The sequence below is a fragment of the Hippocampus guttulatus genome, chromosome 3 (genome assembly GCF_054856545.1).
Source record: "Hippocampus guttulatus isolate MCC_2025c chromosome 3, RoL_Hgut_1.0, whole genome shotgun sequence".
Lineage (NCBI taxonomy): Eukaryota > Metazoa > Chordata > Actinopteri > Syngnathiformes > Syngnathidae > Hippocampus > Hippocampus guttulatus.
Window position 1 is genome coordinate 17967318 of NC_141263.1, and position 27427 is coordinate 17994744.

Consider the following 27427-nt stretch of genomic DNA (forward strand, 5'->3'; position numbering starts at 1 on the left):
GTTGTATTTGCTTGACAGTCCCTTTTGAGGAAGTACGTGCCTAATGTTGGTTGCTATAGCGACAGCGAAACAACAACCAACATGGCGGTCAACGCGCAAAGTGCAGGTTTGTTTTTACCAGCGCAAACCGCCGTCAAGATGAAGTCGGACCAAATAAATTCAAGTAGAAGTAGCAAACTATTGTAAATGCCAAAACAAATAAAGTCACGTTTTTTTTTTAAATCCCAGAGGTGGAAAAAAAGATTCGAGCAGCTTTCGAAGCGTTTGATTACCAATCAAACGGCACAGTCGATGTCCGGTAAGCTCCTTTTAAAGTGCAAATAATAATCATGATTCTAATCATATAAAAAGAAGAATTTTAAAAAGATTTAAGTTTTTCTAGTCGTCTGCATTTCCTTGCGTAATGTATATGTGTTATCAAGCACAGTACAAGCTACCAGACATCTCTAGCTTAACATAATTACATGACACATAAAGATATATTGCTAGGTGAGTTATACACTTACAATGCATATCCTGTATTTGATACCATGTCAGTTTGTACCTTATAAACCAGACATGCTCCAGGATTTTTTTCTCTCCGGGTGATAACAGGGGACTTGACACACACATACTGTATGGTGGCTGAGAAAATAATTTGCAAATCTATTTTAGAATATCAAATAAAACGTTGGAGGGGCTTAACTAGGGCTACATTTACAGTATTTCTGACCGGGCGTTCGCCCTTCTTAGCTGGGTGTTGAGCGATCCCTGTTCTAAACTGAAAACTGTTTGGACATGCATAACACTGTTATGTATTTGTTTTCCCAGTGAAATTGGCACTATCATCTATTCTCTGGGTCGCTTCCCCAGTCAGGCAGACCTGCACAACTTCATTGCTGAGGTCAGAACCTTATTGATCTATATTGAACTCTTACATTAAAAAAAAATCATCTTGAGGAAGCATGGTGCCATAATGGCAAGCAAATATCAAGCAAAGAAATGGCTTTTAACTTATTTTATTGAACATTAACCCAAAAAAAACATGTATAGTAAGGCGTTTTTAGACAAAAAAAATGACCATGAATAGTAAGGCGTTTTTAGCCGAAAAAAGCGACCATGAATAGTAAGGCGTTTTTAGCCGGTAAAAAAACGACCAGGTATAGTAAGGCATTTTAACCCAAAAAAACGACCATGTATAGTAAGGCGTTTTTAGACGAAAAAAAACGACCACGTAAGGTAAGGTGTTTTTAGCCGAAAAAAACGACCATGTATAGGAAGGCGTTTTTAGCCGAAAAAAAACGACCATGTAAAGGAAGGCGTTTTTAGCCAAAAAAAACGACCATGTACAGTAAGGCATTTTAACCCCAAAAAACAACCATGTAGAGGAAGTCGTTCTTAGCCGAAAAAAACCGGCCATGTACTGTATATATCCATCCATTTTCCGAACCGCTGAATCCTCAATAGGGTCGCGGGGAGTGCCGGAGCCTATCCCAGCCGTCATCGGGCAGTAGGCGGGGGACACCCTGAACTGGTTGCCAGCCAATCGCAGGGCACACAGAGACGAACAACCATGCGCGCTCACACTCACACCTAGGGACAATTTAGTGTGTTCAATAAGCCTGCCATGCATGTTTTTGGAACGTGGGAGGAAACCGGAGCACCCGGAGAAAACCCACGCAGGCCCGGGGAGAACATGCAAACTCCACACAGGGAGGCTGGAGCTGGAATTGAACCCGGAACCTCTGCACTGTGAAGTCGACGTGGTAACCACTGGACTACCGGGCCGCCGTACTGTATATAGTAAGGCGTTTTAGCCGAAAAAAAACGACCAAGAATAGGAAGGCGTTTTTAGCCGAAAAAAAACTACCATGTATAGTAAGGCGTTTTTTGACGAAAAAAACAACCATGCATAGTAAGGCGTTTTTTGACGAAAATAACAACCATGTATAGTCAGGCGTTTTTTGACGAAAAAAAACGACCACATATAGTAAGGCATTTTTAGCTGAAAAAAATGACCATGTATAGTAAGGTGTTTTTAGCCGAAAAAAAAACGACCATGTATAGTAAGGCGTTTTTTGAAGAAAAAAAACGACCATGTATAGTAAGGCGTTTTTCGATGAAAAAAAACGACCACATATAGTAAGGCATTTTTAGACGAAAAAAATGACCATGTATAGTAAGGCGTTTTTAGCCGAAAAAAAAACGACCATGTATAGTAAGGCGTTTTTTGACGAAAAAAACAACCATGTATAGAAAGGTGTTTTTAGCAGAAAAAAACGACAATGTATAGTAAGGCGTTTTTGGACGGAAAAAAAACGACCATGAATAGTAAGGCGTTTTTTTGACGAAAAAAACAACCATGTGTAGTAAGGCGTTTTTTGACGAAAAAAACCGACCATGAATCGTTAGGCATTTTTTGACGAAATCAACAACCATGTATAGTAAGGCGTTTTTTGACGAAAAAAACAACCATGTATAGTAAGGCGTTTTTTGACGAAAAAAACAACCATGTATAGTAAGGCGTTTTTTTGACGAAAAAAACGACCATGTATATAGTTAGGCTTTTTTAGCCGAAAAAAATGACCATGTATAGTAAGGTGTTTTTAGCCGAAAAAAAACGACCATGTGTAGTAAGGCGTTTTTTGACGAAAAAAAACGACCATGTATAGTAAGGCGTTTTTTGCCGAAAAAAACGACCATGTATAGAGTAAGCCTTTTTAGCCGAAAAAAATGACCATGTATAGTAAGGTGTTTTTAGCCGAAAAAAACGACCATGTATAGTAAGGTGTTTTTAGCCGAAAAAAACGACCATGTGTAGTAAGGCGTTTTTTGACGAAAAAAACAACCATGTATATAGTAAGGTGTTTTTAGCCGAAAAAAATGACCATGTATAGTGAGGTGTTTTTAGCCGAAAAAAACCGACCATGTGTAGTAAGGCGTTTTTTGACGAAAAAAAAACGACCATGTATAGTAAGGCGTTTTTGGATGAAAAAAACAACCATGTATAGTAAGGCGTTTTTAGCCGAAAAAAACGACCATGTATAGTAAGGCGTTTTTTGACGAAAAAAACAACCATGTATAGAAAGGTGTTTTTAGCAGAAAAAAACGACCATGTATAGTAAGGTGTTTTTGGACGGAAAAAAAACGACCATGAATAGTAAGGCGTTTTTAGCCGAAAAAAACGACCATGTATAGCAGGGGTGTCAAACATACGGCCCGCGGGCCGGAACTGGCCCCCGAGGGGGTTCGATCAGGCCCGCGGGATAATTTAAAAATGAAAAAAAAAGCATAAAAGACACAAAATGAATATTTTTATTAAGATGCAATTCATGTATTAACCACTAGTCATTGTTTTCTCTTTCGTTTGTAAAGTGTAGGTGGGGGTTACATTTAGATTTCACATGCACATGTGTAAATGGTTTAAAAAAATCCTTTCTTTATAAATCTTGTTTAATCTTAAAATGCATGACTATATTTTTAAATACTAATTGTTCAAGTTTTGTGCCTTTGTACAATCAGTGGGATCAGTTGCACTGCATATATGTGAATGATAAAATTAAATTGCACATTTGTCGAAGGAAATCTAAGGTGTTTTATGAAATGTTAGGTAAATGAAATGTAGGTACATTTCAACATTTTCCTCATGTACTTGTGCGTCGCTATATCAAAACAAAGGAAAGACATATTTTGGTTATTTATAGCAGAGTATGGTATAATTTTAATGGTCTGGCCCACTTGACATCGACCGAGGCCGTATGCGGCCCACAATATGAAATGAGTTTGACACCCCTGATGTATAGAAAGGTGTTTTTAGCAGAAAAAAACGACCATGTATAGTAAGGCGTTTTTAGCCGAAAAAAACCCGACCATGCATAGGAAGGCGTTTTTAGCCGAAAAAAACGACCATGTATAATAAGGCGTTTTTAGCCTAAAAAAACCAAACGTGTAGTAAGGTGTTTTTTGACGAAAAAGACAACCATGTATAGTAAGGCATTTTTTGATGAAAAAAAACGACCATGTATAGTAAAGCGTTTTTAGCCGAAACAAACGACCATGTATAGTAAGGTGTTTTTTGACCAAAAAAACGACCATGTATAGTAAGGCGTTTTTTGACGAAAAAAAACGAGCATGTATAGTAAGGCGTTTTTAGCCGAAAAAAACGACCATGTACTGTATATAGTAAGGCGTTTTTAGCCGAAAAAAACGACCATGTATAGTAAGGCGTTTTTTGACGAAAAAAACAACCATGTATAGGAAGGCGTTTTAGCCGAAAAAAAACAACCATTTATATAGTTAGGCTTTTTTAGCTGAAAAAAATAACCATGTATAGTAAGGCGTTTTTAGCCGAAAACCCCCCCTGACCATGTATAGTAAGGCCTTTTTAGCCGAAATCTTTAGCGGAAAAAAACGACCATGTATAATAAGGGATTTTTGGACAAAATTTTTAGCCGAAAAAAACGACCATGTATACTAAGGCGTTTTTAGCCGAAAAAAACGACCATGTATAAAGGCATTTTTGGAAGAAATTTTTAGCCGAAAAAAAAGACCATGTATAGTCAGGTGTTTTTTTGAGGAAAAAAACGACCATGTATAGATAAGATAAGAAAACCTTTATTAGTCTCGCAATGGAGAAATTCCCGATTCACAGCAGCAAAGTTATGAAAGGCAGAAAAAACGACCATGGATAGTAAGGCATTTTTGGACGAAATTTTTCGCAGAAAAAAACGACCATGTATAGGAAGGTGTTTTTAGCCAAAAAAAATGACCATGTAGAGTAAGGCGTTTTTAACCGAAAAAAACGACCATGTATAGTCAGGCGTTTTTAGCCGAAAAAAACGACCATGTATAGTAAGGCGTTTTTAGCCGAAAAAAACCCGACCATGTATAGTCAGTTTTTAGCCAAAAGAAACGACCATGACTAATAAAAAAACACAACCCCACTGGACTATGTGGTGCTTTGGATCAGTGGTAGAGTGATGGAGTGCCACACCAGAGGTTGAGTGTTCGATCCTTGGTTATTGCAACAATGTCTACTCTTTAACCACCATATACAACTTATTTGAGGGAAAACACAAAACAACACAGAGGTTCATTGTGGTGGTTTAACTCAGTGGTAGAAAGCTGAAGTCCCAAATCCAGCAGTTGGGTGTTCCATTCCCAGTGTTTGCAACAAGGTCACATCTTTCTTTAACCACCATTTGCAGCTTTATTGAAGACAACACAAAACAACCAAGAAGTTATGTCGTGGTGTGGCTCAGGTGTAGAGAAACCATGTCCCTAACTAGCGGTTGAGTGTTCACTCCCCAGAGGTTGCAACCATATCCCTTCTTTCTTTGACCAACATGATAAGTATGGCTTATTGAAGTCGTTTTTTGTATCGTCAGGCGTTTTCGCCGAAGAAAACGACCATGTGTGGTAAGGCGTTTTTAGCCTAAAAAAACGACCATGTGTAGTAAGGCGTTTATAGCCGAAAAAAACGACCATGTATAGTAAGGCGTTTTTAGCCGAAAAAAAAACGACCATGTATAGTAAGGCATTTTTTGACGAATATTTTCGCCGAAAAAAAACGATCATGTATATATAGTAAGGCGTTTTTAGCCGAAAAAAAACGACCATGTATAGTAAGGCGTTTTTAGCCCAAAAAAAACGACCATGAATAGTAAGGCATTTTTGGGAAACATTTTTAGCCGAAAAAAACCACCATGTATATAGTAAGGCATTTTTAGCCGAAAAAAACCCGACCATGTATAGTAAGGCATTTTTGGACGAAATTTTTAGCCGAAAAAAACAACCATGTATAGTAAGGCGTTTTTGGACGAAAAAAAACGACCATGTATAGTAAGGGGTTTTAGCCGAAAAAACCCGACCATGTATACTAAGGCGTTTTTAGCCGAAAAAAACGACCATGTATTTTGGACGAAATTTTTAGCCGAAAAAAACGACCATGTATAGTAAGGCGTTTTTAGCCGAAAAAAACGAGCATGTATAGTAAGGCGTTTTTAGCCGAAAAAAAACGACCATATATAATAAGGCGTTTTTGGACGAAATTATTAGCCGAAAAAACCGACCATGTATACTAAGATGTTTTTAGCCGAAAAAAACCCCCGACAATGTATAGTAAGGGATTTTTGGGAAAGATTTTTAGCCGAAAAAAACGACCATGTATAATAAGGCGTTTTTAGCCGAAAAAAACCGACCATGTATAGTACGGCGTTTTTAGCTGAAAAAAACCGACCATATAGTAAGGCGTATTTGGATGAAATTTTTGGCCGAAAAAAACGACCATGTATACTAAGGCGTTTTTAGCCGAAAAAACCCGACCATGTATAGTAAGGCATTTTTGGACAAAATTTTTAGCCGAAAAAAACGACCATGTATACTAAGGCGTTTTTAGCCGAAAAAACCCGACCATGTTTAGTAAGGCGTTTTTAGCCGAAAAAAAACGAGCATATATAGTAAGACATTTTTGGACAATATTTTTAGCGGAAAAAAATGACCATGTATAGTAAGGCATTTTTGGACAAAATTTTTAGCCGAAAAAAAAACGACCATATATAGTAAGGCGTTTTTGGTGGAAAAAAACGACCATGTATAGGAAGGCGTTTTTGGACGAAAAAAACGACCATGTATATATAGTAAGGCATCTTCGGACGAAATTTTTAGCCGAAAAAAAGGACCATGTACAGTTAGGCATTTTTGGACGACATTTTTCGCCGAAAAAAACGACCATGTATAGTAAGGCGTTTTTAGCCGAAAAAAACGACCATGTACAGTAAGGCATTTTTGGACGAATTTTTTAGCCGAAAAAAACGACCATGTACTGTATAGTATAGCGTTTTTGGACGACATTTTTCGCCGAAAAAAACGACCATGTATAGTAAGGCATTTTTAGCCGAAAAAAAACGACCATGTATTTTGGACGAAATTTTTAGCCGAAAAAAACGACCATGTATAGTAAGGCGTTTTTAGCCGAAAAAAACGAGCATGTATAGTAAGGCGTTTTTAGCCGAAAAAAAACGACCATATATAATAAGGCGTTTTTGGACGAAATTATTAGCCGAAAAAACCGACCATGTATACTAAGATGTTTTTAGCCGAAAAAAACCCCCGACAATGTATAGTAAGGCATTTTTGGGAAAGATTTTTAGCCGAAAAAAACGACCATGTATAATAAGGCCTTTTTAGCCGAAAAAAAACCAACCATGTATAGTAAGGCATTTTTGGACGAAATTTTTACCCGAAAAAAACGATCATGCATAGTAAGGCGTTTTTAGCCGAAAAAAACCGACCATGTATAGTAAGGCGTTTTTAGCTGAAAAAAACCGACCATATAGTAAGGCGTATTTGGATGAAATTTTTGGCTGAAAAAAACGACCATGTATAGGAAGACGTTTTTGGACGAAATTTTTAGCGGAAAAAAAACGACCATGTATAGTAAGGCATTTTTGGACAAAATTTTTAGCCGAAAAAAACGACCATGTATACTAAGGCGTTTTTAGCCGAAAAAACCCGACCATGTATAGTAAGGCGTTTTTAGCCGGAAAAGAAATGAGCATATATAGTAAGACATTTTTGGACAATATTTTTAGCGGAAAAAAATGACCATGTATAGTAAGGCATTTTTGGACAAAATTTTTAGCCGAAAAAAACGGACCAGTAAGGCGTTTTTAGCCGAAAAAAAAAGGCGTTTTTAGCCGAAAAAAAAACGACCATATATAGTAAGGCGTTTTTGGTGGAAAAAAACGACCATGTATAGGAAGGCGTTTTTGGACGAAAAAAACGACCATGTATATATAGTAAGGCATCTTCGGACGAAATTTTTAGCCGAAAAAAAGGACCATGTACAGTTAGGCATTTTTGGACGACATTTTTCGCCGAAAAAAACGACCATGTATAGTAAGGCATTTTTAGCCGAAAAAAACGACCATGTAAACGTAGTAAGGCCTTTTTAGCCCAAAAAAACGACCATGTACAGTAAGGCATTTTTGGACGAATTTTTTAGCCGAAAAAAACGACCATGTATAGTAAGGCGTTTTTAGCCGAAAAAAACGAGCATGTATAGTAAGGCGTTTTTAGCCGAAAAAAAACGACCATATATAATAAGGCGTTTTTGGACGAAATTATTAGCCGAAAAAACCGACCATGTATACTAAGATGTTTTTAGCCGAAAAAAAACCCAGACAATGTATAGTAAGGCATTTTTGGGAAAGATTTTTAGCCGAAAAAAACGACCATGTATAATAAGGCCTTTTTAGCCGAAAAAACAACAACCATGTATAGTAAGGCATTTTTGGACGAAATTTTTACCCGAAAAAAACGATCATGCATAGTAAGGCGTTTTTAGCCGAAAAAAACCGACCATGTATAGTAAGGCGTTTTTAGCTGAAAAAAACCGACCATATAGTAAGGCGTATTTGGATGAAATTTTTGGCCGAAAAAAACGACCATGTATAGGAAGACGTTTTTGGACAAAATTTTTAGCGGAAAAAAAACGACCATGTATAGTAAGGCATTTTTGGACAAAATTTTTAGCCGAAAAAAACGACCATGTATACTAAGGCGTTTTTAGCCGAAAAAACCCGACCATGTATAGTAAGGCGTTTTTAGCCGAAAAAAAACGAGCATATATAGTAAGACATTTTTGGACAATATTTTTAGCGGAAAAAAATGACCATGTATAGTAAGGCATTTTTGGACAAAATTTTTAGCCGAAAAAAAGGGACCAGTAAGGCGTTTTTAGCGGAAAAAAAAGGCGTTTTTAGCCGAAAAAAACCCGACCATATATAGTAAGGCGTTTTTGGTGGAAAAAAACGACCATGTATAGGAAGGCGTTTTTGGACGAAAAAAACGACCATGTATATATAGTAAGGCATCTTCGGACGAAATTTTTAGCCGAAAAAAAGGACCATGTACAGTTAGGCATTTTTGGACGACATTTTTCGCCGAAAAAAACTACCATGTATAGTAAGGCGTTTTTAGCCGAAAAAAACGACCATGTATAGTAAGGCCTTTTTAGCCCAAAAAAACGACCATGTACAGTAAGGCATTTTTGGACGAATTTTTTAGCCGAAAAAAACGACCATGTACTGTATAGTATAGCGTTTTTGGACGACATTTTTCGCCGAAAAAAACGACCATGTATAGTAAGGCATTTTTAGCCGAAAAAAACGACCATGTATTTTGGACGAAATTTTTAGCCGAAAAAAACGACCATGTATAGTAAGGCGTTTTTAGCCGAAAAAAACGAGCATGTATAGTAAGGCGTTTTTAGCCGAAAAAAAACGACCATATATATATAATAAGGCGTTTTTGGACGAAATTATTAGCCGAAAAAACCGACCATGTATACTAAGATGTTTTTAGCCGAAAAAACCCCCCGACAATGTATAGTAAGGCATTTTTGGGAAAGATTTTTAGCCGAAAAAACAACAACCATGTATAGTAAGGCATTTTTGGACGAAATTTTTACCCGAAAAAAACGATCATGCATAGTAAGGCGTTTTTAGCCGAAAAAAACCGACCATGTATAGTAAGGCGTTTTTAGCTGAAAAAAACCGACCATATAGTAAGGCGTATTTGGATGAAATTTTTGGCCGAAAAAAACGACCATGTATAGGAAGACGTTTTTGGACGAAAAAAACGACCATGTATATATAGTAAGGCATCTTCGGACGAAATTTTTAGCCGAAAAAAAGGACCATGTACAGTTAGGCATTTTTGGACGACATTTTTCGCCGAAAAAAACGACCATGTATAGTAAGGCGTTTTTAGCCGAAAAAAACGACCATGTATAGTAAGGCCTTTTTAGCCCAAAAAAACGACCATGTACAGTAAGGCATTTTTGGACGAATTTTTTAGCCGAAAAAAACGACCATGTACTGTATAGTATAGCGTTTTTGGACGACATTTTTCGCCGAAAAAAACGACCATGTATAGTAAGGCATTTTTAGCCGAAAAAAAACGACCATGTATTTTGGACGAAATTTTTAGCCGAAAAAAACGACCATGTATAGTAAGGCGTTTTTAGCCGAAAAAAACGAGCATGTATAGTAAGGCGTTTTTAGCCGAAAAAAAACGACCATATATAATAAGGCGTTTTTGGACGAAATTATTAGCCGAAAAAACCGACCATGTATACTAAGATGTTTTTAGCCGAAAAAACCCCCCGACAATGTATAGTAAGGCATTTTTGGGAAAGATTTTTAGCCGAAAAAAACGACCATGTATAATAAGGCCTTTTTAGCCGAAAAAAAACCAACCATGTATAGTAAGGCATTTTTGGACGAAATTTTTACCCGAAAAAAACGATCATGCATAGTAAGGCGTTTTTAGCCGAAAAAAACCGACCATGTATAGTAAGGCGTTTTTAGCTGAAAAAAACCGACCATATAGTAAGGCGTATTTGGATGAAATTTTTGGCTGAAAAAAACGACCATGTATAGGAAGACGTTTTTGGACGAAATTTTTAGCGGAAAAAAAACGACCATGTATAGTAAGGCATTTTTGGACAAAATTTTTAGCCGAAAAAAACGACCATGTATACTAAGGCGTTTTTAGCCGAAAAAACCCGACCATGTATAGTAAGGCGTTTTTAGCCGGAAAAGAAATGAGCATATATAGTAAGACATTTTTGGACAATATTTTTAGCGGAAAAAAATGACCATGTATAGTAAGGCATTTTTGGACAAAATTTTTAGCCGAAAAAAACGGACCAGTAAGGCGTTTTTAGCCGAAAAAAAAAGGCGTTTTTAGCCGAAAAAAAAACGACCATATATAGTAAGGCGTTTTTGGTGGAAAAAAACGACCATGTATAGGAAGGCGTTTTTGGACGAAAAAAACGACCATGTATATATAGTAAGGCATCTTCGGACGAAATTTTTAGCCGAAAAAAAGGACCATGTACAGTTAGGCATTTTTGGACGACATTTTTCGCCGAAAAAAACGACCATGTATAGTAAGGCATTTTTAGCCGAAAAAAACGACCATGTAAACGTAGTAAGGCCTTTTTAGCCCAAAAAAACGACCATGTACAGTAAGGCATTTTTGGACGAATTTTTTAGCCGAAAAAAACGACCATGTATAGTAAGGCGTTTTTAGCCGAAAAAAACGAGCATGTATAGTAAGGCGTTTTTAGCCGAAAAAAAACGACCATATATAATAAGGCGTTTTTGGACGAAATTATTAGCCGAAAAAACCGACCATGTATACTAAGATGTTTTTAGCCGAAAAAAAACCCAGACAATGTATAGTAAGGCATTTTTGGGAAAGATTTTTAGCCGAAAAAAACGACCATGTATAATAAGGCCTTTTTAGCCGAAAAAACAACAACCATGTATAGTAAGGCATTTTTGGACGAAATTTTTACCCGAAAAAAACGATCATGCATAGTAAGGCGTTTTTAGCCGAAAAAAACCGACCATGTATAGTAAGGCGTTTTTAGCTGAAAAAAACCGACCATATAGTAAGGCGTATTTGGATGAAATTTTTGGCCGAAAAAAACGACCATGTATAGGAAGACGTTTTTGGACAAAATTTTTAGCGGAAAAAAAACGACCATGTATAGTAAGGCATTTTTGGACAAAATTTTTAGCCGAAAAAAACGACCATGTATACTAAGGCGTTTTTAGCCGAAAAAACCCGACCATGTATAGTAAGGCGTTTTTAGCCGAAAAAAAACGAGCATATATAGTAAGACATTTTTGGACAATATTTTTAGCGGAAAAAAATGACCATGTATAGTAAGGCATTTTTGGACAAAATTTTTAGCCGAAAAAAAGGGACCAGTAAGGCGTTTTTAGCGGAAAAAAAAGGCGTTTTTAGCCGAAAAAAAACCGACCATATATAGTAAGGCGTTTTTGGTGGAAAAAAACGACCATGTATAGGAAGGCGTTTTTGGACGAAAAAAACGACCATGTATATATAGTAAGGCATCTTCGGACGAAATTTTTAGCCGAAAAAAAGGACCATGTACAGTTAGGCATTTTTGGACGACATTTTTCGCCGAAAAAAACTACCATGTATAGTAAGGCGTTTTTAGCCGAAAAAAACGACCATGTATAGTAAGGCCTTTTTAGCCCAAAAAAACGACCATGTACAGTAAGGCATTTTTGGACGAATTTTTTAGCCGAAAAAAACGACCATGTACTGTATAGTATAGCGTTTTTGGACGACATTTTTCGCCGAAAAAAACGACCATGTATAGTAAGGCATTTTTAGCCGGAAAAAACGACCATGTATTTTGGACGAAATTTTTAGCCGAAAAAAACGACCATGTATAGTAAGGCGTTTTTAGCCGAAAAAAACGAGCATGTATAGTAAGGCGTTTTTAGCCGAAAAAAAACGACCATATATATATAATAAGGCGTTTTTGGACGAAATTATTAGCCGAAAAAACCGACCATGTATACTAAGATGTTTTTAGCCGAAAAAACCCCCCGACAATGTATAGTAAGGCATTTTTGGGAAAGATTTTTAGCCGAAAAAACAACAACCATGTATAGTAAGGCATTTTTGGACGAAATTTTTACCCGAAAAAAACGATCATGCATAGTAAGGCGTTTTTAGCCGAAAAAAACCGACCATGTATAGTAAGGCGTTTTTAGCTGAAAAAAACCGACCATATAGTAAGGCGTATTTGGATGAAATTTTTGGCCGAAAAAAACGACCATGTATAGGAAGACGTTTTTGGACAAAATTTTTAGCGGAAAAAAAACGACCATGTATAGTAAGGCATTTTTGGACAAAATTTTTAGCCGAAAAAAACGACCATGTATACTAAGGCGTTTTTAGCCGAAAAAACCCGACCATGTATAGTAAGGCGTTTTTAGCCGAAAAAAAACGAGCATATATAGTAAGACATTTTTGGACAATATTTTTAGCGGAAAAAAATGACCATGTATAGTAAGGCATTTTTGGACAAAATTTTTAGCCGAAAAAAAGGGACCAGTAAGGCGTTTTTAGCGGAAAAAAAAGGCGTTTTTAGCCGAAAAAAACCCGACCATATATAGTAAGGCGTTTTTGGTGGAAAAAAACGACCATGTATAGGAAGGCGTTTTTGGACGAAAAAAACGACCATGTATATATAGTAAGGCATCTTCGGACGAAATTTTTAGCCGAAAAAAAGGACCATGTACAGTTAGGCATTTTTGGACGACATTTTTCGCCGAAAAAAACTACCATGTATAGTAAGGCGTTTTTAGCCGAAAAAAACGACCATGTATAGTAAGGCCTTTTTAGCCCAAAAAAACGACCATGTACAGTAAGGCATTTTTGGACGAATTTTTTAGCCGAAAAAAACGACCATGTACTGTATAGTATAGCGTTTTTGGACGACATTTTTCGCCGAAAAAAACGACCATGTATTTTGGACGAAATTTTTAGCCGAAAAAAACGACCATGTATAGTAAGGCGTTTTTAGCCGAAAAAAACGAGCATGTATAGTAGGCGTTTTTAGCCGAAAAAAAAACGACCATATATATATAATAAGGCGTTTTTGGACGAAATTATTAGCCGAAAAAACCGACCATGTATACTAAGATGTTTTTAGCCGAAAAAACCCCCCGACAATGTATAGTAAGGCATTTTTGGGAAAGATTTTTAGCCGAAAAAAACGACCATGTATAATAAGGCATTTTTAGCCGAAAAAAACCCAACCATGTATAGTAAGGCATTTTTGGACGAAATTTTTACCGGAAAAAAACGATCATGCATAGTAAGGCGTTTTTAGCCGAAAAAAACCGACCATGTATAGTAAGGCGTTTTTAGCTGAAAAAAACAGACCATATAGTAAGGCGTATTTGGATGAAATTTTTGGCCGAAAAAAACGACCATGTATAGGAAGACGTTTTTGGACGAAATTTTCAGCGGAAAAAAAACGACCATATATAGTAAGGCGTTTTTGGTGGAAAAAAACGACCATGTATAGGAAGGCGTTTTTGGACGAAAAAAACGACCATGTATATATAGTAAGGCATCTTCGGACGAAATTTTTAGCCGAAAAAAAGGACCATGTACAGTTAGGCATTTTTGGACGACATTTTTCGCCGAAAAAAACGACCATGTATAGTAAGGCGTTTTTAGCCGAAAAAAACGACCATGTATAGTAAGGCCTTTTTAGCCCAAAAAAACGACCATGTACAGTAAGGCATTTTTGGACGAATTTTTTAGCCGAAAAAAACGACCATGTATAGTAAGGCGTTTTTAGCCGAAAAAAACGAGCATGTATAGTAAGGCGTTTTTAGCCGAAAAAAAACGACCATATATAATAAGGCGTTTTTGGACGAAATTATTAGCCGAAAAAACCGACCATGTATACTAAGATGTTTTTAGCCGAAAAAAACCCCCGACAATGTATAGTAAGGCATTTTTGGGAAAGATTTTTAGCCGAAAAAAACGACCATGTATAATAAGGCATTTTTAGCCGAAAAAAAAACAACCATGTATAGTAAGGCATTTTTGGACGAAATTTTTACCCGAAAAAAACGATCATGCATAGTAAGGCGTTTTTAGCCGAAAAAAACCGACCATGTATAGTAAGGCGTTTTTAGCTGAAAAAAACAGACCATATAGTAAGGCGTATTTGGATGAAATTTTTGGCCGAAAAAAACGACCATGTATAGGAAGACGTTTTTGGACGAAATTTTTAGCGGAAAAAAAACGACCATGTATAGTAAGGCATTTTTGGACAAAATTTTTAGCCGAAAAAAACGACCATGTATACTAAGGCGTTTTTAGCCGAAAAAACCCGACCATGTATAGTAAGGCGTTTTTAGCCGAAAAAAAACGAGCATATATAGTAAGACATTTTTGGACAATATTTTTAGCGGAAAAAAATGACCATGTATAGTAAGGCATTTTTGGACAAAATTTTTAGCCGAAAAAAACGGACCAGTAAGGCGTTTTTAGCCGAAAAAAAAGGCGTTTTTAGCCGAAAAAAAAAACGACCATATATAGTAAGGCGTTTTTGGTGGAAAAAAACGACCATGTATAGGAAGGCGTTTTTGGACGAAAAAAACGACCATGTATATATAGTAAGGCATCTTCGGACGAAATTTTTAGCCGAAAAAAAGGACCATGTACAGTTAGGCATTTTTGGACGACATTTTTCGCCGAAAAAAACGACCATGTATAGTAAGGCGTTTTTAGCCGAAAAAAACGACCATGTATAGTAAGGCCTTTTTAGCCCAAAAAAACGACTGTGTACAGTAAGGCATTTTTGGACGAATTTTTTAGCCGAAAAAAACGACCATGTACTGTATAGTATAGCGTTTTTGGACGACATTTTTCGCCGAAAAAAACGACCATGTATAGTAAGGCATTTTTAGCCGAAAAAAAACGACCATGTATTTTGGACGAAATTTTTAGCCGAAAAAAACGACCATGTATAGTAAGGCGTTTTTAGCCGAAAAAAACGAGCATGTATAGTAAGGCGTTTTTAGCCGAAAAAACCCCCCGACAATGTATAGTAAGGCATTTTTGGGAAAGATTTTTAGCCGAAAAAAACGACCATGTATAATAAGGCCTTTTTAGCCGAAAAAAAACCAACCATGTATAGTAAGGCATTTTTGGACGAAATTTTTACCCGAAAAAAACGATCATGCATAGTAAGGCGTTTTTAGCCGAAAAAAACCGACCATGTATAGTAAGGCGTTTTTAGCTGAAAAAAACCGACCATATAGTAAGGCGTATTTGGATGAAATTTTTGGCTGAAAAAAACGACCATGTATAGGAAGACGTTTTTGGACGAAATTTTTAGCGGAAAAAAAACGACCATGTATAGTAAGGCATTTTTGGACAAAATTTTTAGCCGAAAAAAACGACCATGTATACTAAGGCGTTTTTAGCCGAAAAAACCCGACCATGTATAGTAAGGCGTTTTTAGCCGGAAAAAAAATGAGCATATATAGTAAGACATTTTTGGACAATATTTTTAGCGGAAAAAAATGACCATGTATAGTAAGGCATTTTTGGACAAAATTTTTAGCCGAAAAAAACGGACCAGTAAGGCGTTTTTAGCCGGAAAAAAAAGGCGTTTTTAGCCGAAAAAAACCCGACCATATATAGTAAGGCGTTTTTGGTGGAAAAAAACGACCATGTATAGGAAGGCGTTTTTGGACGAAAAAAACGACCATGTATATATAGTAAGGCATCTTCGGACGAAATTTTTAGCCGAAAAAAAGGACCATGTACAGTTAGGCATTTTTGGACGACATTTTTCGCCGAAAAAAACGACCATGTATAGTAAGGCATTTTTAGCCGAAAAAAACGACCATGTAAACGTAGTAAGGCCTTTTTAGCCCAAAAAAACGACCATGTACAGTAAGGCATTTTTGGACGAATTTTTTAGCCGAAAAAAACGACCATGTATAGTAAGGCGTTTTTAGCCGAAAAAAACGAGCATGTATAGTAAGGCGTTTTTAGCCGAAAAAAAACGACCATATATAATAAGGCGTTTTTGGACGAAATTATTAGCCGAAAAAACCGACCATGTATACTAAGATGTTTTTAGCCGAAAAAAAACCCAGACAATGTATAGTAAGGCATTTTTGGGAAAGATTTTTAGCCGAAAAAAACGACCATGTATAATAAGGCCTTTTTAGCCGAAAAAACAACAACCATGTATAGTAAGGCATTTTTGGACGAAATTTTTACCCGAAAAAAACGATCATGCATAGTAAGGCGTTTTTAGCCGAAAAAAACCGACCATGTATAGTAAGGCGTTTTTAGCTGAAAAAAACCGACCATATAGTAAGGCGTATTTGGATGAAATTTTTGGCCGAAAAAAACGACCATGTATAGGAAGACGTTTTTGGACAAAATTTTTAGCGAAAAAAAAACGACCATGTATAGTAAGGCATTTTTGGACAAAATTTTTAGCCGAAAAAAACGACCATGTATACTAAGGCGTTTTTAGCCGAAAAAACCCGACCATGTATAGTAAGGCGTTTTTAGCCGAAAAAAAACGAGCATATATAGTAAGACATTTTTGGACAATATTTTTAGCGGAAAAAAATGACCATGTATAGTAAGGCATTTTTGGACAAAATTTTTAGCCGAAAAAAAGGGACCAGTAAGGCGTTTTTAGCCGAAAAAAAAACGACCATATATAGTAAGGCGTTTTTGGTGGAAAAAAACGACCATGTATAGGAAGGCGTTTTTGGACGAAAAAAACGACCATGTATATATAGTAAGGCATCTTCGGACGAAATTTTTAGCCGAAAAAAAGGACCATGTACAGTTAGGCATTTTTGGACGACATTTTTCGCCGAAAAAAACTACCATGTATAGTAAGGCGTTTTTAGCCGAAAAAAACGACCATGTATAGTAAGGCCTTTTTAGCCCAAAAAAACGACCATGTACAGTAAGGCATTTTTGGACGAATTTTTTAGCCGAAAAAAACGACCATGTACTGTATAGTATAGCGTTTTTGGACGACATTTTTCGCCGAAAAAAACGATCATGTATAGTAAGGCATTTTTAGCCGAAAAAAACGACCATGTATTTTGGACGAAATTTTTAGCCGAAAAAAACGACCATGTATAGTAAGGCGTTTTTGGACGAAAAAAACGACCATGTATAGTAAGGCGTTTTGAGCCGAAAAAAAACAACCATGTATAGTAAGGCGTTTTTTGACGAAAAAAACCGACCATGTATAGTAAGGCGTTTTTAGCCGAAAAAAACGACAAATGTATATAGTTAGCCGTTTTTAACCGAAAAAAACGACCATGTATAGTAAGGCGTTTTAACTCCAAAAAACGACCACGTATAGTAAGGCGTTTTTAGCCGAAAAAAACGACCATGTATAATAAGGCGTTTTTAGCCGAAAAATTTGACCATGTGAAGTAAGGTGTTTTTAGCCGAAAAAAACAACCATGTATCGTAAGGCGTTTTCAGATGAAAAAAACGACCATGTATAGTAAGGCATTTTTCAACGTGCACGCGTTCACACCTTTAGGCCTTTCGTCCTCTCCCCCAATACACGGCTTATACCAGGATGGTACTCTTTTCAGTTTAGTAACTTAAATGTGTGATGTTTGCCAATCCAGGTGGAAGAGGACCAAACAGGATATATCCACCTGGACCGCTTCCTCCCCGCCATGACTAAAGTTCTGATGGAACGCAAGTAGGATGTCTCTTAATATTAGCAAACATGTTATCGATCAAAAAAGCCGTGTGAACAGCTACTATAGATTGCCCTACTTGAAGCTTATAATCAAAGTATCATGATAAGTATTGGGCTGGTTAGTTCCTCATGGTAGTACTTGTATTGTTTGAACTGCATAAGTGTGTGTGTGTGTGGGTGCGCTTGTGTTGAAGGTTCCCTCCCATCTGTGAGGAGGTTTTGCTTCAAGCGTTTGAGGTGAGCGCGCCCACGTCACATTCCCTTCCTTGTTTGTCTTGCAGAAAGAGTTGTGTTTGGAAATGCAAAGTCACAATAGTCAAACCAGTTTGTTGGTTTGACTTGCCAAAAACAAAAACCTGCCACGGTTCACTAAAAACAGTCGTCTGAAACCAACGCCACACACCTTTTGTGTGGCGTTGCTGCAACGTCTCGTGATCTACACTAGTGCTGCAGATGAAAATGGCATTGCATCAAATGAAAAGGAACGTTTACTGTGTTGGTGAATTTTCTTTTTGACCAAGTACAAAGTGAGACAACTGAAAATCTAAAAACAAAAATATTGACAATATTGACATTGGAGGTGGGGCAGGGGGTATAGGTTTTGGTGGATGACTCCATACAATATAATCTCCACATGAGGCCCAAGCCCATAACTGATGCAACTTGAGAGTTCTTGTTGTCAAATTCCCATGCAAAGGTCCAATTAAATGTTCTTGTGTTGAGGTTCTTGACAAGGAAAAGAAGGGCTTCTTGGACCCAGATGATCTGTCACAGTACATGATGGAGGAAGGTAAAGCGTTTTTTCCCCCCTGACGCAAGGAACATTTAAGTCATAACTTGCAGCTATTATACAACATCTGGGACATACTTTGTGTCAACGTTAGGTGAGGCCTTCACTCAGGAGGAGATGGATGAGATGCTGACAGCCCTCACTGACCATGAGACCAACTTGATTTACAGCAAAGATTTACTCAACCATCTCATCCTGGACCCTGAAGTGTAAACTACAGCACAATAGGCATTTATTTCTATCACATGTACATTCCAGATTTACAGCTCTTTGTTCCATGTTTCAATTTATCATATCTTTGTCATATTCTCTTACACATGCATTATCCCTCCTAAAGGTTGTGCGCTATATCAGTGAACGAAACCGGGAATGTGTTTTGTATATGACATTTTTATCAAACTTGAGTCGCCTACAAAAGCATTCAGAAGTGTGGAGTCAATTTAAGAAACATGGATCATGGCTGGAAGTACTTTGTAACTTGAAGCCACTGGAGCAGGACATAATTGGGTTAAATATTTACTTTTGGAAGTGAACATTCTGTCTGTAGTGGCGGTGGTGGGAAAGAACTGAGCACATTCTCAACGACTGACTGCTTTGTCAGCATTTAATCACAGATTTGCCATGGAGTGAACATGCAGCATGAATTCATGCTGGTATTCTGCTCAGAGGGGGAGGAAAAAAAATCACAGTAACAACATGATCCATTAGCCTTGCCTTCCCATCACTCTGTGTATACATATTGAAGCACCTTTCATCCCCCAAATAAATTTAAAAAAAAGGCTCATTTGAATTACGTACTTGATTTATTTCCAGCATATGTTCCCATCACAGCATCACTCAGAATGACATTAAGAACAAATCTAGGTAGCTTATTTTCTTGACCTCACACCTGTTGTAATGTAACATGGATACACGTGAAACCCAAAGTGGATTTAATGGAAGGTAGTAGTAGAAGTGGAAAGTGGCAAAGTAGAAAGTGTAGTGGTGAAAAGAGACAGTGCATGAGCAGTGGAATGTTCGTGGAAGCAGTCTTCGCTGCTTCTTTGGTCCTTAGAGAGCGAGAGACAAACACGATAACAGACATAAGAAAGAACAAATATGAAATGAGAGTAAATCCAGCATCTGCAGTCTCCTGGACGTCTTTTGGGATATATTACACAGCTAGTGACATTAAAAGAAATAGCACGCTCAAAAGCCATACTTTCACATATATTGGGCTCAGCTCAAGTATCAGCCAATATTTTTCCATTTCACAACATATGGGAGAAAGGATGCAGGTGTGGCCGTTCAAATAGGACCGGACCAATCAGCTCGGCTCATCTTGACTAAATGTACTATAACTCAAGACTAGGAATGAGCATCGTAATTCAGCGGGTTGTGTGGAATTGGTTGTTGATAACTCGCTGGAAGACATTTGGGCCCAAATACCATGCACTGCAATTGATTCACACAACTAGTTTGCTCTTTCAAGAACTATCAGTTAAGGCCGACACCTACTCAAAACTCTGGTATGGAAAAGAACTTTAGAACATTCACAAAAATATGCCATCTTTTTTAAAAACAACACTTTAACATTTTTTTTTTTGCATAGTCGATCAATGAAATTTAGTGAAATGCCCATCCCTCTTCAGAACTATAAGCCCCATTTAACACCGACTGTAAAAGCCAGAATTTTCCACTTTTCCCTTGGAGTTATTCTATACTCACGGAACAGACCTGAAACGAGTAGGTGAACAGAATCAAACTACTTTCTTCCCTCTGAGGCAGTATCAGAGCCTTAACAGAGGCACGACTGTGTGGGACGAATATTCCACAATTGAACACTCCCTTCTCCTGCCCTGTTGTGTTCAAAGCAACTGTGATGGCAAAGGCATCAATGTGTTGGGAGCAAGAAATAATCTACACGTTTAAGAGCCTTTACATTGCGGGTGGATGGCAAGAAATTGAACATTTAACAAGCAAATCAGCTCTGGATAAGGTTTGCTGCATAATGGTGGTGCAGATTGAAAATAAACATTGATCCAGTACCTTAAGGCCAACCCAAAACCTGACGATGGGCGAGAGGCGGGGGACACCCGAAACTGTTCGCCAGCAACAATCGCAGGAAACGCAGACAAAAAAAGTAATTCATACACACATTCACACCTACGGGCAATTTAGAGTCCATTTCAAGCACGTTTTGGGGAATGTGGGATGAGGCTGTGGAACACCCCAAGGAGGGACAGGGAGGACTTGCAAACGGAGCCCAGATTCGTACCCCGAGCCCAGAACTGTTAGGCTGGTTTGCTAACTGCAAATTCACATTGCCACCAGCTTGGAAGCCAAACGACTAAAAATAGAAAGAGAACCTATAAAAGCACATTTTTCTCATTCAAGTGGATAAAACCCGTAAAGCACACGTTCAGTGAGTGCTTCCTAAAGGTCTTGATAGGAAAGACCAAAACCTCTACAATGTATTCTGTTACTTAATTTCTAGCACTTATCTGAGTGGTCCCAACTTGTTATTATTAACGCGACAGGCAGTGGAGTCGGTGCCTGTGTTCTGCATCACACCTAGACGATGAGAGTCACGGCAGGGTTCATCCGGTCTGCTTTAGATCTGCAGCACCAGGCCAGCGGCTGAGATGTTGTCTCCCCCACCTGCGGTCTGGTACACCTCGGTGCACACCAGCACGGGCGCCACGCAGATCTCATAGTCGTCCTCCTCCCAGCAGCTGACGGGCCGGCTCTCCTGCAGGGGGATGCGCTGGCTGCCCTCCCGCCGGCTGACGGAGAATGAGTCGTCCATGATGAGCCTGGCCTTGTTGGGGTCGATGTCGTCGGAGCCGCACACGTGCCGGTTGGCTGTGAGCGAGGCCTTGGCGGTGGCCGACATGGTGTTCTTCCACTGGGAGCCCCGGGTCACGATCATGGCCTGAAAGGCTAACGTGTGCACGTGGAGGCGGGTCAGGGGCTTTCCCCAGGTTTGGGCGTCGTCGCCTTGAGCTACGGCGTCTTTGTAGCGCTGGTTGACCATGCGGTAGACCTCCCTCATTTGGTCCAGGACGGTAGCGACGCGAGGGTTGGGGTCGGACAGGACTGTGATGGTGGAGCCTTTGAGGAGGCTCAGCAGGTTGGGGAGCTCCTGTTCATTCATTCCTAGAGAGTCCGCCTGGGTGAGCAGAAACGCGATGACAATCAACAAGTAATTTTCGATTGCACTTGTCCTGATTAAGGTCTCACGTGACTTTGTGGCAGAGGTGGGCTACATCGTGCATTGATCATCAGCCAATTTTAGACCACTCAGCCACAAAAAAACCCCAAAAACATTCATATTCACTTTCACACCTATGGACAATTTGTCGTCTTCCATTAACTTAATATGCGTGTTTTTCAGTTTGAACTATTGTGTACATGTTACTGTAGGTGCATGGTGTTGCTACCTTGCCAATTCTTCTTTGTGTTGTTACCGACCACAGGAAACAAACTTATCCAAATGGAGTACCGTTCTGTCACTTGAGCCCACTCCTTTGTACCTTGTCACTCTGAACAATTTTACTCTGAAGATATCCTCGTACCCACTTTTCATGATCCTCTCTTTTAAATTCTGTATTTTAGCCTTAGACCATAAAACCGTAATGACACTCAGAAGAGAGCAGAGTTCCACCAAGACCGAAATGTCAATAGAAGTGAAAAAAAAGTATCCAAGTGTCATATTTGTTCATGCGTGATGATTAACAAACAGTACCAGTTTTACGTTTGGGAAGCCAAATGAGGTTGGCAAAGCTGCAGAATAAAGGATTAAATTCCTCCAAAAAAAGCGTCTTTATTTAATATGACGCAGAACATTACACTTTTTACTGCAGTAGGAGCGGAAGGTGGAATTTTGATGCGCCACGGTCGTCTTTGCCCGATGGATAGATGGCGCCGTTTCATCAAACAAAAGCACCAAGCACCGTGGATTGCACTCCTAGTTGATGTTGAATTCTTTTGTGGCTGCTCGATTCCCATGGTCATGCGCAAAACTGATAGGTTGCAATTTAAACTGTTTCGTAAGTGCCATTTTCCAGATGTTGTTTTGCACAATGCGCAAACTGGCACCAACTAGGAGCGTGCCTGTTACTGTCCTCTTTCACGCCCACCCTTCCTACTTTAACGTCTGCATGCTGTATATAAGCAACGTGTTGGCACAAAATCAGCCTGCCACGTGGACCCCTCATCAAAGTCACGCAACAGCAGTCAGACTTTTATGTGCGTTTTATGGTAGTGAAAATACAGTAATTTCATTTTTTTTACTTTTTGATTGAATGTACTCTAAAATAGCATTGGCCCATTTATTCAATCAACCAACGTCTTACAGAATTCCCCACCAACCAAGAAGTACCATGTGAATTACATTTTTGGTGACAGCTTTGTTAAGACGTCAGCATTGATGAAGGTCTGCGCTCTATTGACTGACATTTTTCGAACCCATGTGACACAATGGAATGTTTACTTGGACGTACTTGAGGGATGACATAATGAAACAGGTCTTCCATGATGCTCTCTTCTACAAAACTGGCCATCTCAAAATGGACACCAAGAGTGGGAGAGGAGGTGGCCAGCACTTCGGCCAGGCGGGAGAGCAGAGCGGCACGCTCACCTAAGGGAAAGGAGTAGCTACAGCTAGAAGCAGCCGCACTTTCAAGTCAACAAAATGTCTTCAATTCATTTCATCTTACCTGACTGGAACGGAAAGTTGTCCATCATTTGTAAACCGCCCACGACCAGAAGGTCTGGATGAAAATCTTTGAGCTTCTTGGCAAACTCTTCCATGGATGCCAGGTACGGGTTATGGTCATCACTGTGGACAATGTACCTGCACACCAATCAAAGGTCAACTTAACATGCCGTCAATCAATGCTCAATATCGGCTAAGACATACCTGTTGGCTCTACGGGAGGAATACTGCCCCCATTTTGCACCAGATGGATACTCCAGGATGAGATGAATGTCTGGCTCTTCAACAATGTTACCTGCAACTGGAGATACAGATAACAATGATTTAGGGCGATGACGTGGCAATAAAAGCATCATAAACACAACAGAGGAAACATTTTCAGAGCAGCGGTGTTCTGTTGTTCGCACTTCAGTACCAGTGATGTGCTGTGATAGGACATCGGTAAAGTCCGGGCTAAAGCTGCCCCCGAGCAACACGTCACATCCCTCGGTGGCCATGCGGCCGGCCATGACAGGGGCATTGCCTCCCACCGACCATCTGTTTCCAGGTAAGTCACGGGAAGCTTCAACCAGCTCGCTGAAGAGTGTCTCATTCAGCACAAAGCGCCTGCAGGGCACACCAATGACAACACCATGAAGTGACTAAGCTGTCTGAGTTGTGCTCTGCGGGGAAATAAAAGTAAACTATTTCCCATTTATTGTCCATGTACAAAATATTCATGGGCAGGAAACCATTTTATGACAGTGTTGAACTCATACAGACTGAACGCAAGAACCACAAGGATAACATTGAGATAAGCCTAAACCTAATGTGATTAAAAGTATTTACAATTCATCTGATTGTCGGTATAATAGTGACTGGCTGAAACTGAAGGTTTGGATGTGGTAAGGAAGCTATTCACCTTAATGTGATGGAACACACAGCATGTGATGGTGCCCACTAAGTCAGGAGTTACCTGACGGTCTGTGCAATGAAATTGTCCAAACTTGTACTTAACTGCTCTCAAGCTTTACAAATCCATTACGTGCGCACACACGCACACACACACTTTTGTACATGACCTCAGTGTAAAATGCAAATGTAGAGCTATACACCAATTGGATAAACTCTAATATGTACATTTCCCACCAAAGTATTGGAACAACAAGGTTCATTCCTTTCTTTTTGTGATGATCAAAAGAGGAATTTGAGACAAAGTTGAGAATTCCAGCTTTTATTTCATAGTATTTATATCTAAATGTGTTAGACAACTCGGGACAGGGCACCTTTTGTTTGATGCCACCCAGTTTTGTTGGTAAAAATATTGGAATGGACATTATTATATTAACTTTAAGGGAATAATATTTCATACTTAGTGGCATGACCCTTACTTGCAATAACTGCATCAGGCCTGCAAAATCCCACACCACACTAAGTTTCAGGCTGCCATAGCCGCTGGGAACAAAATATAAATGTAGCCTTGGCTTGCGTAGGTGTACTAATGCTTCAAGCTGATGACAGTATCAAAGACCTAAGTTTACCGTATTTTCATGACAGTTTCACACAAGTATATTTTAAACAAAGCTTGGACACTACTTACTCTGCAGCAGCGCCCGGAATAAAGAAATAGGTGAAGCTCTGAGAAAGTTGCTCAGCATTTTCAATGTAGTCATGATGGAGGGGCCGATGGGCGGGGGTGAGGCCAATTTTATTTAGAAGAGACACACCGTCGACGAGCAAGTCCACGCAGCCTCCAAAACCTGCAACACGAGCAGTACATGGATAAATGGGCAAAGTTTGTGAAACATGGCGGCAGTAAGCAGTTCTGGTCAACTGGAGCAGGGACATCCCAATGTGAGCAGACACATGCTGTACATCTGATGTCACAAGCATACAATCTTCACTTGACCATCGTAAAGACATGCATGATGTAAACAGGCATGGGATGCCTTGCTAATCCATACGGGCCAGGGGGAGCGAAAAAAAAATGTCAGTGGCGTGGCCAAGGTGACATAACACTTCAGTGAATGGTGGCTGTGCATGTGTGCAACTTTCTTTATCATACCATCTGCAGTCAGTTTCATGAACTAAAATTTAGACATATCAAGAAAAATGCAGATTACATTCATAATCAAGCAGGGACAAATCAAAGTAAAAAGTAACATTTTGCTGATCTTAATTTACGAGGCAATGCCATTTTCTTTGCAGTGGGTTTGCTTATGTGTACCATCTCATAGTCTACTTCTACCTCATGTACTGATTTGCTAGCTAAAAGCCCATCAGAGTTCTAGGGGTGTTCACACGGCACACATTTGCCGTGTGAGTGATCAATTGTCACAGACGGGAAACGCCATTTCGCAGACTACGATCAATGGGTCATTCATTCAAATCATATGTGAAACGTACAATGACAATAGCCTCTTGACTCTAAAGGTTGCTTTTTACTCAAGAGTTGTCAGATATAATTTTTTTTGCCCCTCGATATGGGGGTGACCTCAAGGGCGGAGCTACATGGTGGCCCACCCTATAGTTACGCCCTTGAGACATGAGACGCAGATCTGTCCATGTGGCTGTTGGGAGGCAAAGGTTGGAAAAGCAGGATAAAAACATGACGTTTCTTTACAGACACCCGAAGACTACAAATGTCTGAGTTTCACGGTTTCGGGGCCTATCTGGGGATAAAAACAGTAGAAATTCCTGCATCGAATATGCACATTTGAGCACCTCCTCTAAACGCTCTAATGCCAGTGTAACTAACAAGACCAAGAGGCGTCTGACCGAAACAAACTGCTCCAGCTGATAAGATGCTCGGCTGTATCATTAACATCCTCGGTTCACGTTTTAATGACGATTTCCGCTTAAATCCCATTCAATGAAAAGATTGCGTTGACCACGTTTTTGTGGCTTTCAAGTTTATGTCAAGTCGCCACAGGAGAACTCACAGCCAACCCCAAGCAGTGACACATTACAAATAAACGAACGGTTGGCAGTTTTAGATGAAGAAAGTAGTCAGCAACTGAAGCCACAGTCGGGGCATTTTACGGTAGCCAAGTGTCACGAAACAAACGTTCATGTTAGCAAAGTTTTAAGTGAAATGAGAGGTGCAAACTGTGCGAAACCTTACCAATTGCCACCTTTGGTCGAGCGACATGATTCCTTCCAACTTTGCTCTCGGCACGAAGCAGCGAGGACAACACGGTGTCCAGCCGGCCGTCCAGTACCTCATTATCCGGTGTCCGAAACCAAATGGCCAGAATAACGACAAACAATGAGATTGCAGAGCCATATTTCATCCACGTAGTTCTGCCAGCACCTTCCATCGTTAATTTACTAGCTTGGCAGTGGACACACTAGAGACAAGCAAATTCCACCTGAGCGCCGAATGGTGTGTTTGATTTTAAAGCACGACGTCCTGGGCGTGCAAATGATGACACATTTGTGAAGTACACACGCACTAAATATGATCAATTCCAGTAGAATTTCAATGAAATCGTGATACCCTCTCTTGTGAGGGGTTTACTTACATTGGAATAATTTGTTTCGGAACAGTTTGTCGAACACAGAGGTGATTGGAAGAGAAAAGATTGGTATTAAAAACGAGCATACCCTTGTCCTCCTTCTCCACAGGGGCGTGTTTATTCTGACAAGAAGGCGGAAGTAGAGGAGTCGATAAGTGTTACTTAAGGCGCTCATATTTCTACAAACAGCATTAATGTAATCCGTATTTATATAATATATTGACCTATTTAATTAAAACAATTCATTTCATGAGCTGGGTTTAACAAAAAGTCACGAAATACGGTTGCTTGGGGCTTTGTGTGATTATTTAGATGCACTGCAGTACAGCACTGTGCAT

At 39.1% G+C, this 27427-nt stretch overlaps 2 protein-coding genes across 2 annotated transcripts; one reads left to right on the top strand and one right to left on the bottom strand.

Moving 5' to 3' along the window:
• The first annotated feature begins 76 nt into the window (after window positions 1-76).
• drc8 (dynein regulatory complex subunit 8) lies at window positions 77-19486 on the top strand. The gene is made up of 7 exons (XM_086107201.1): window positions 77-106; window positions 229-298; window positions 811-883; window positions 18027-18103; window positions 18298-18340; window positions 18827-18893; window positions 18988-19486. Exons 1-7 carry the CDS (start codon window positions 82-84, stop codon window positions 19104-19106), a joined length of 474 nt encoding a protein of 157 aa, XP_085963327.1. The 5' UTR covers window positions 77-81; the 3' UTR covers window positions 19107-19486.
• adpgk2 (ADP-dependent glucokinase 2) lies at window positions 19484-27094 on the bottom strand. The gene is made up of 7 exons (XM_086107197.1): window positions 26696-27094; window positions 25172-25331; window positions 24008-24198; window positions 23797-23893; window positions 23594-23730; window positions 23378-23514; window positions 19484-22044 (listed from the first exon to the last, which is right to left on the bottom strand). The coding sequence occupies exons 1-7, from the start codon at window positions 26889-26891 to the stop codon at window positions 21487-21489; spliced, it is 1476 nt and encodes a 491-aa protein (XP_085963323.1). The 5' UTR covers window positions 26892-27094; the 3' UTR covers window positions 19484-21486.
• Window positions 27095-27427: the final 333 nt, after the last annotated feature.

Coding starts and splice junctions, on each gene's coding strand:
- drc8 (XM_086107201.1), top strand. CDS start 82: ATGGCGGTCAACGCGCAAAGTGCAG. Junction 107..228: donor GGTCAACGCGCAAAGTGCAG/GTTTGTTTTTAC, acceptor TTTAAATCCCAG/AGGTGGAAAAAAAGATTCGA. Junction 18,894..18,987: donor ACAGTACATGATGGAGGAAG/GTAAAGCGTTTT, acceptor TGTCAACGTTAG/GTGAGGCCTTCACTCAGGAG.
- adpgk2 (XM_086107197.1), bottom strand. CDS start 26,891: ATGGAAGGTGCTGGCAGAACTACGTGGATGAAATATGGCTCTGCAATC. Junction 24,199..25,171: donor ATTCCGGGCGCTGCTGCAGA/GTAAGTAGTGTC, acceptor TGTGCCCTGCAG/GCGCTTTGTGCTGAATGAGA. Junction 23,894..24,007: donor CCTATCACAGCACATCACTG/GTACTGAAGTGC, acceptor CTGTATCTCCAG/TTGCAGGTAACATTGTTGAA.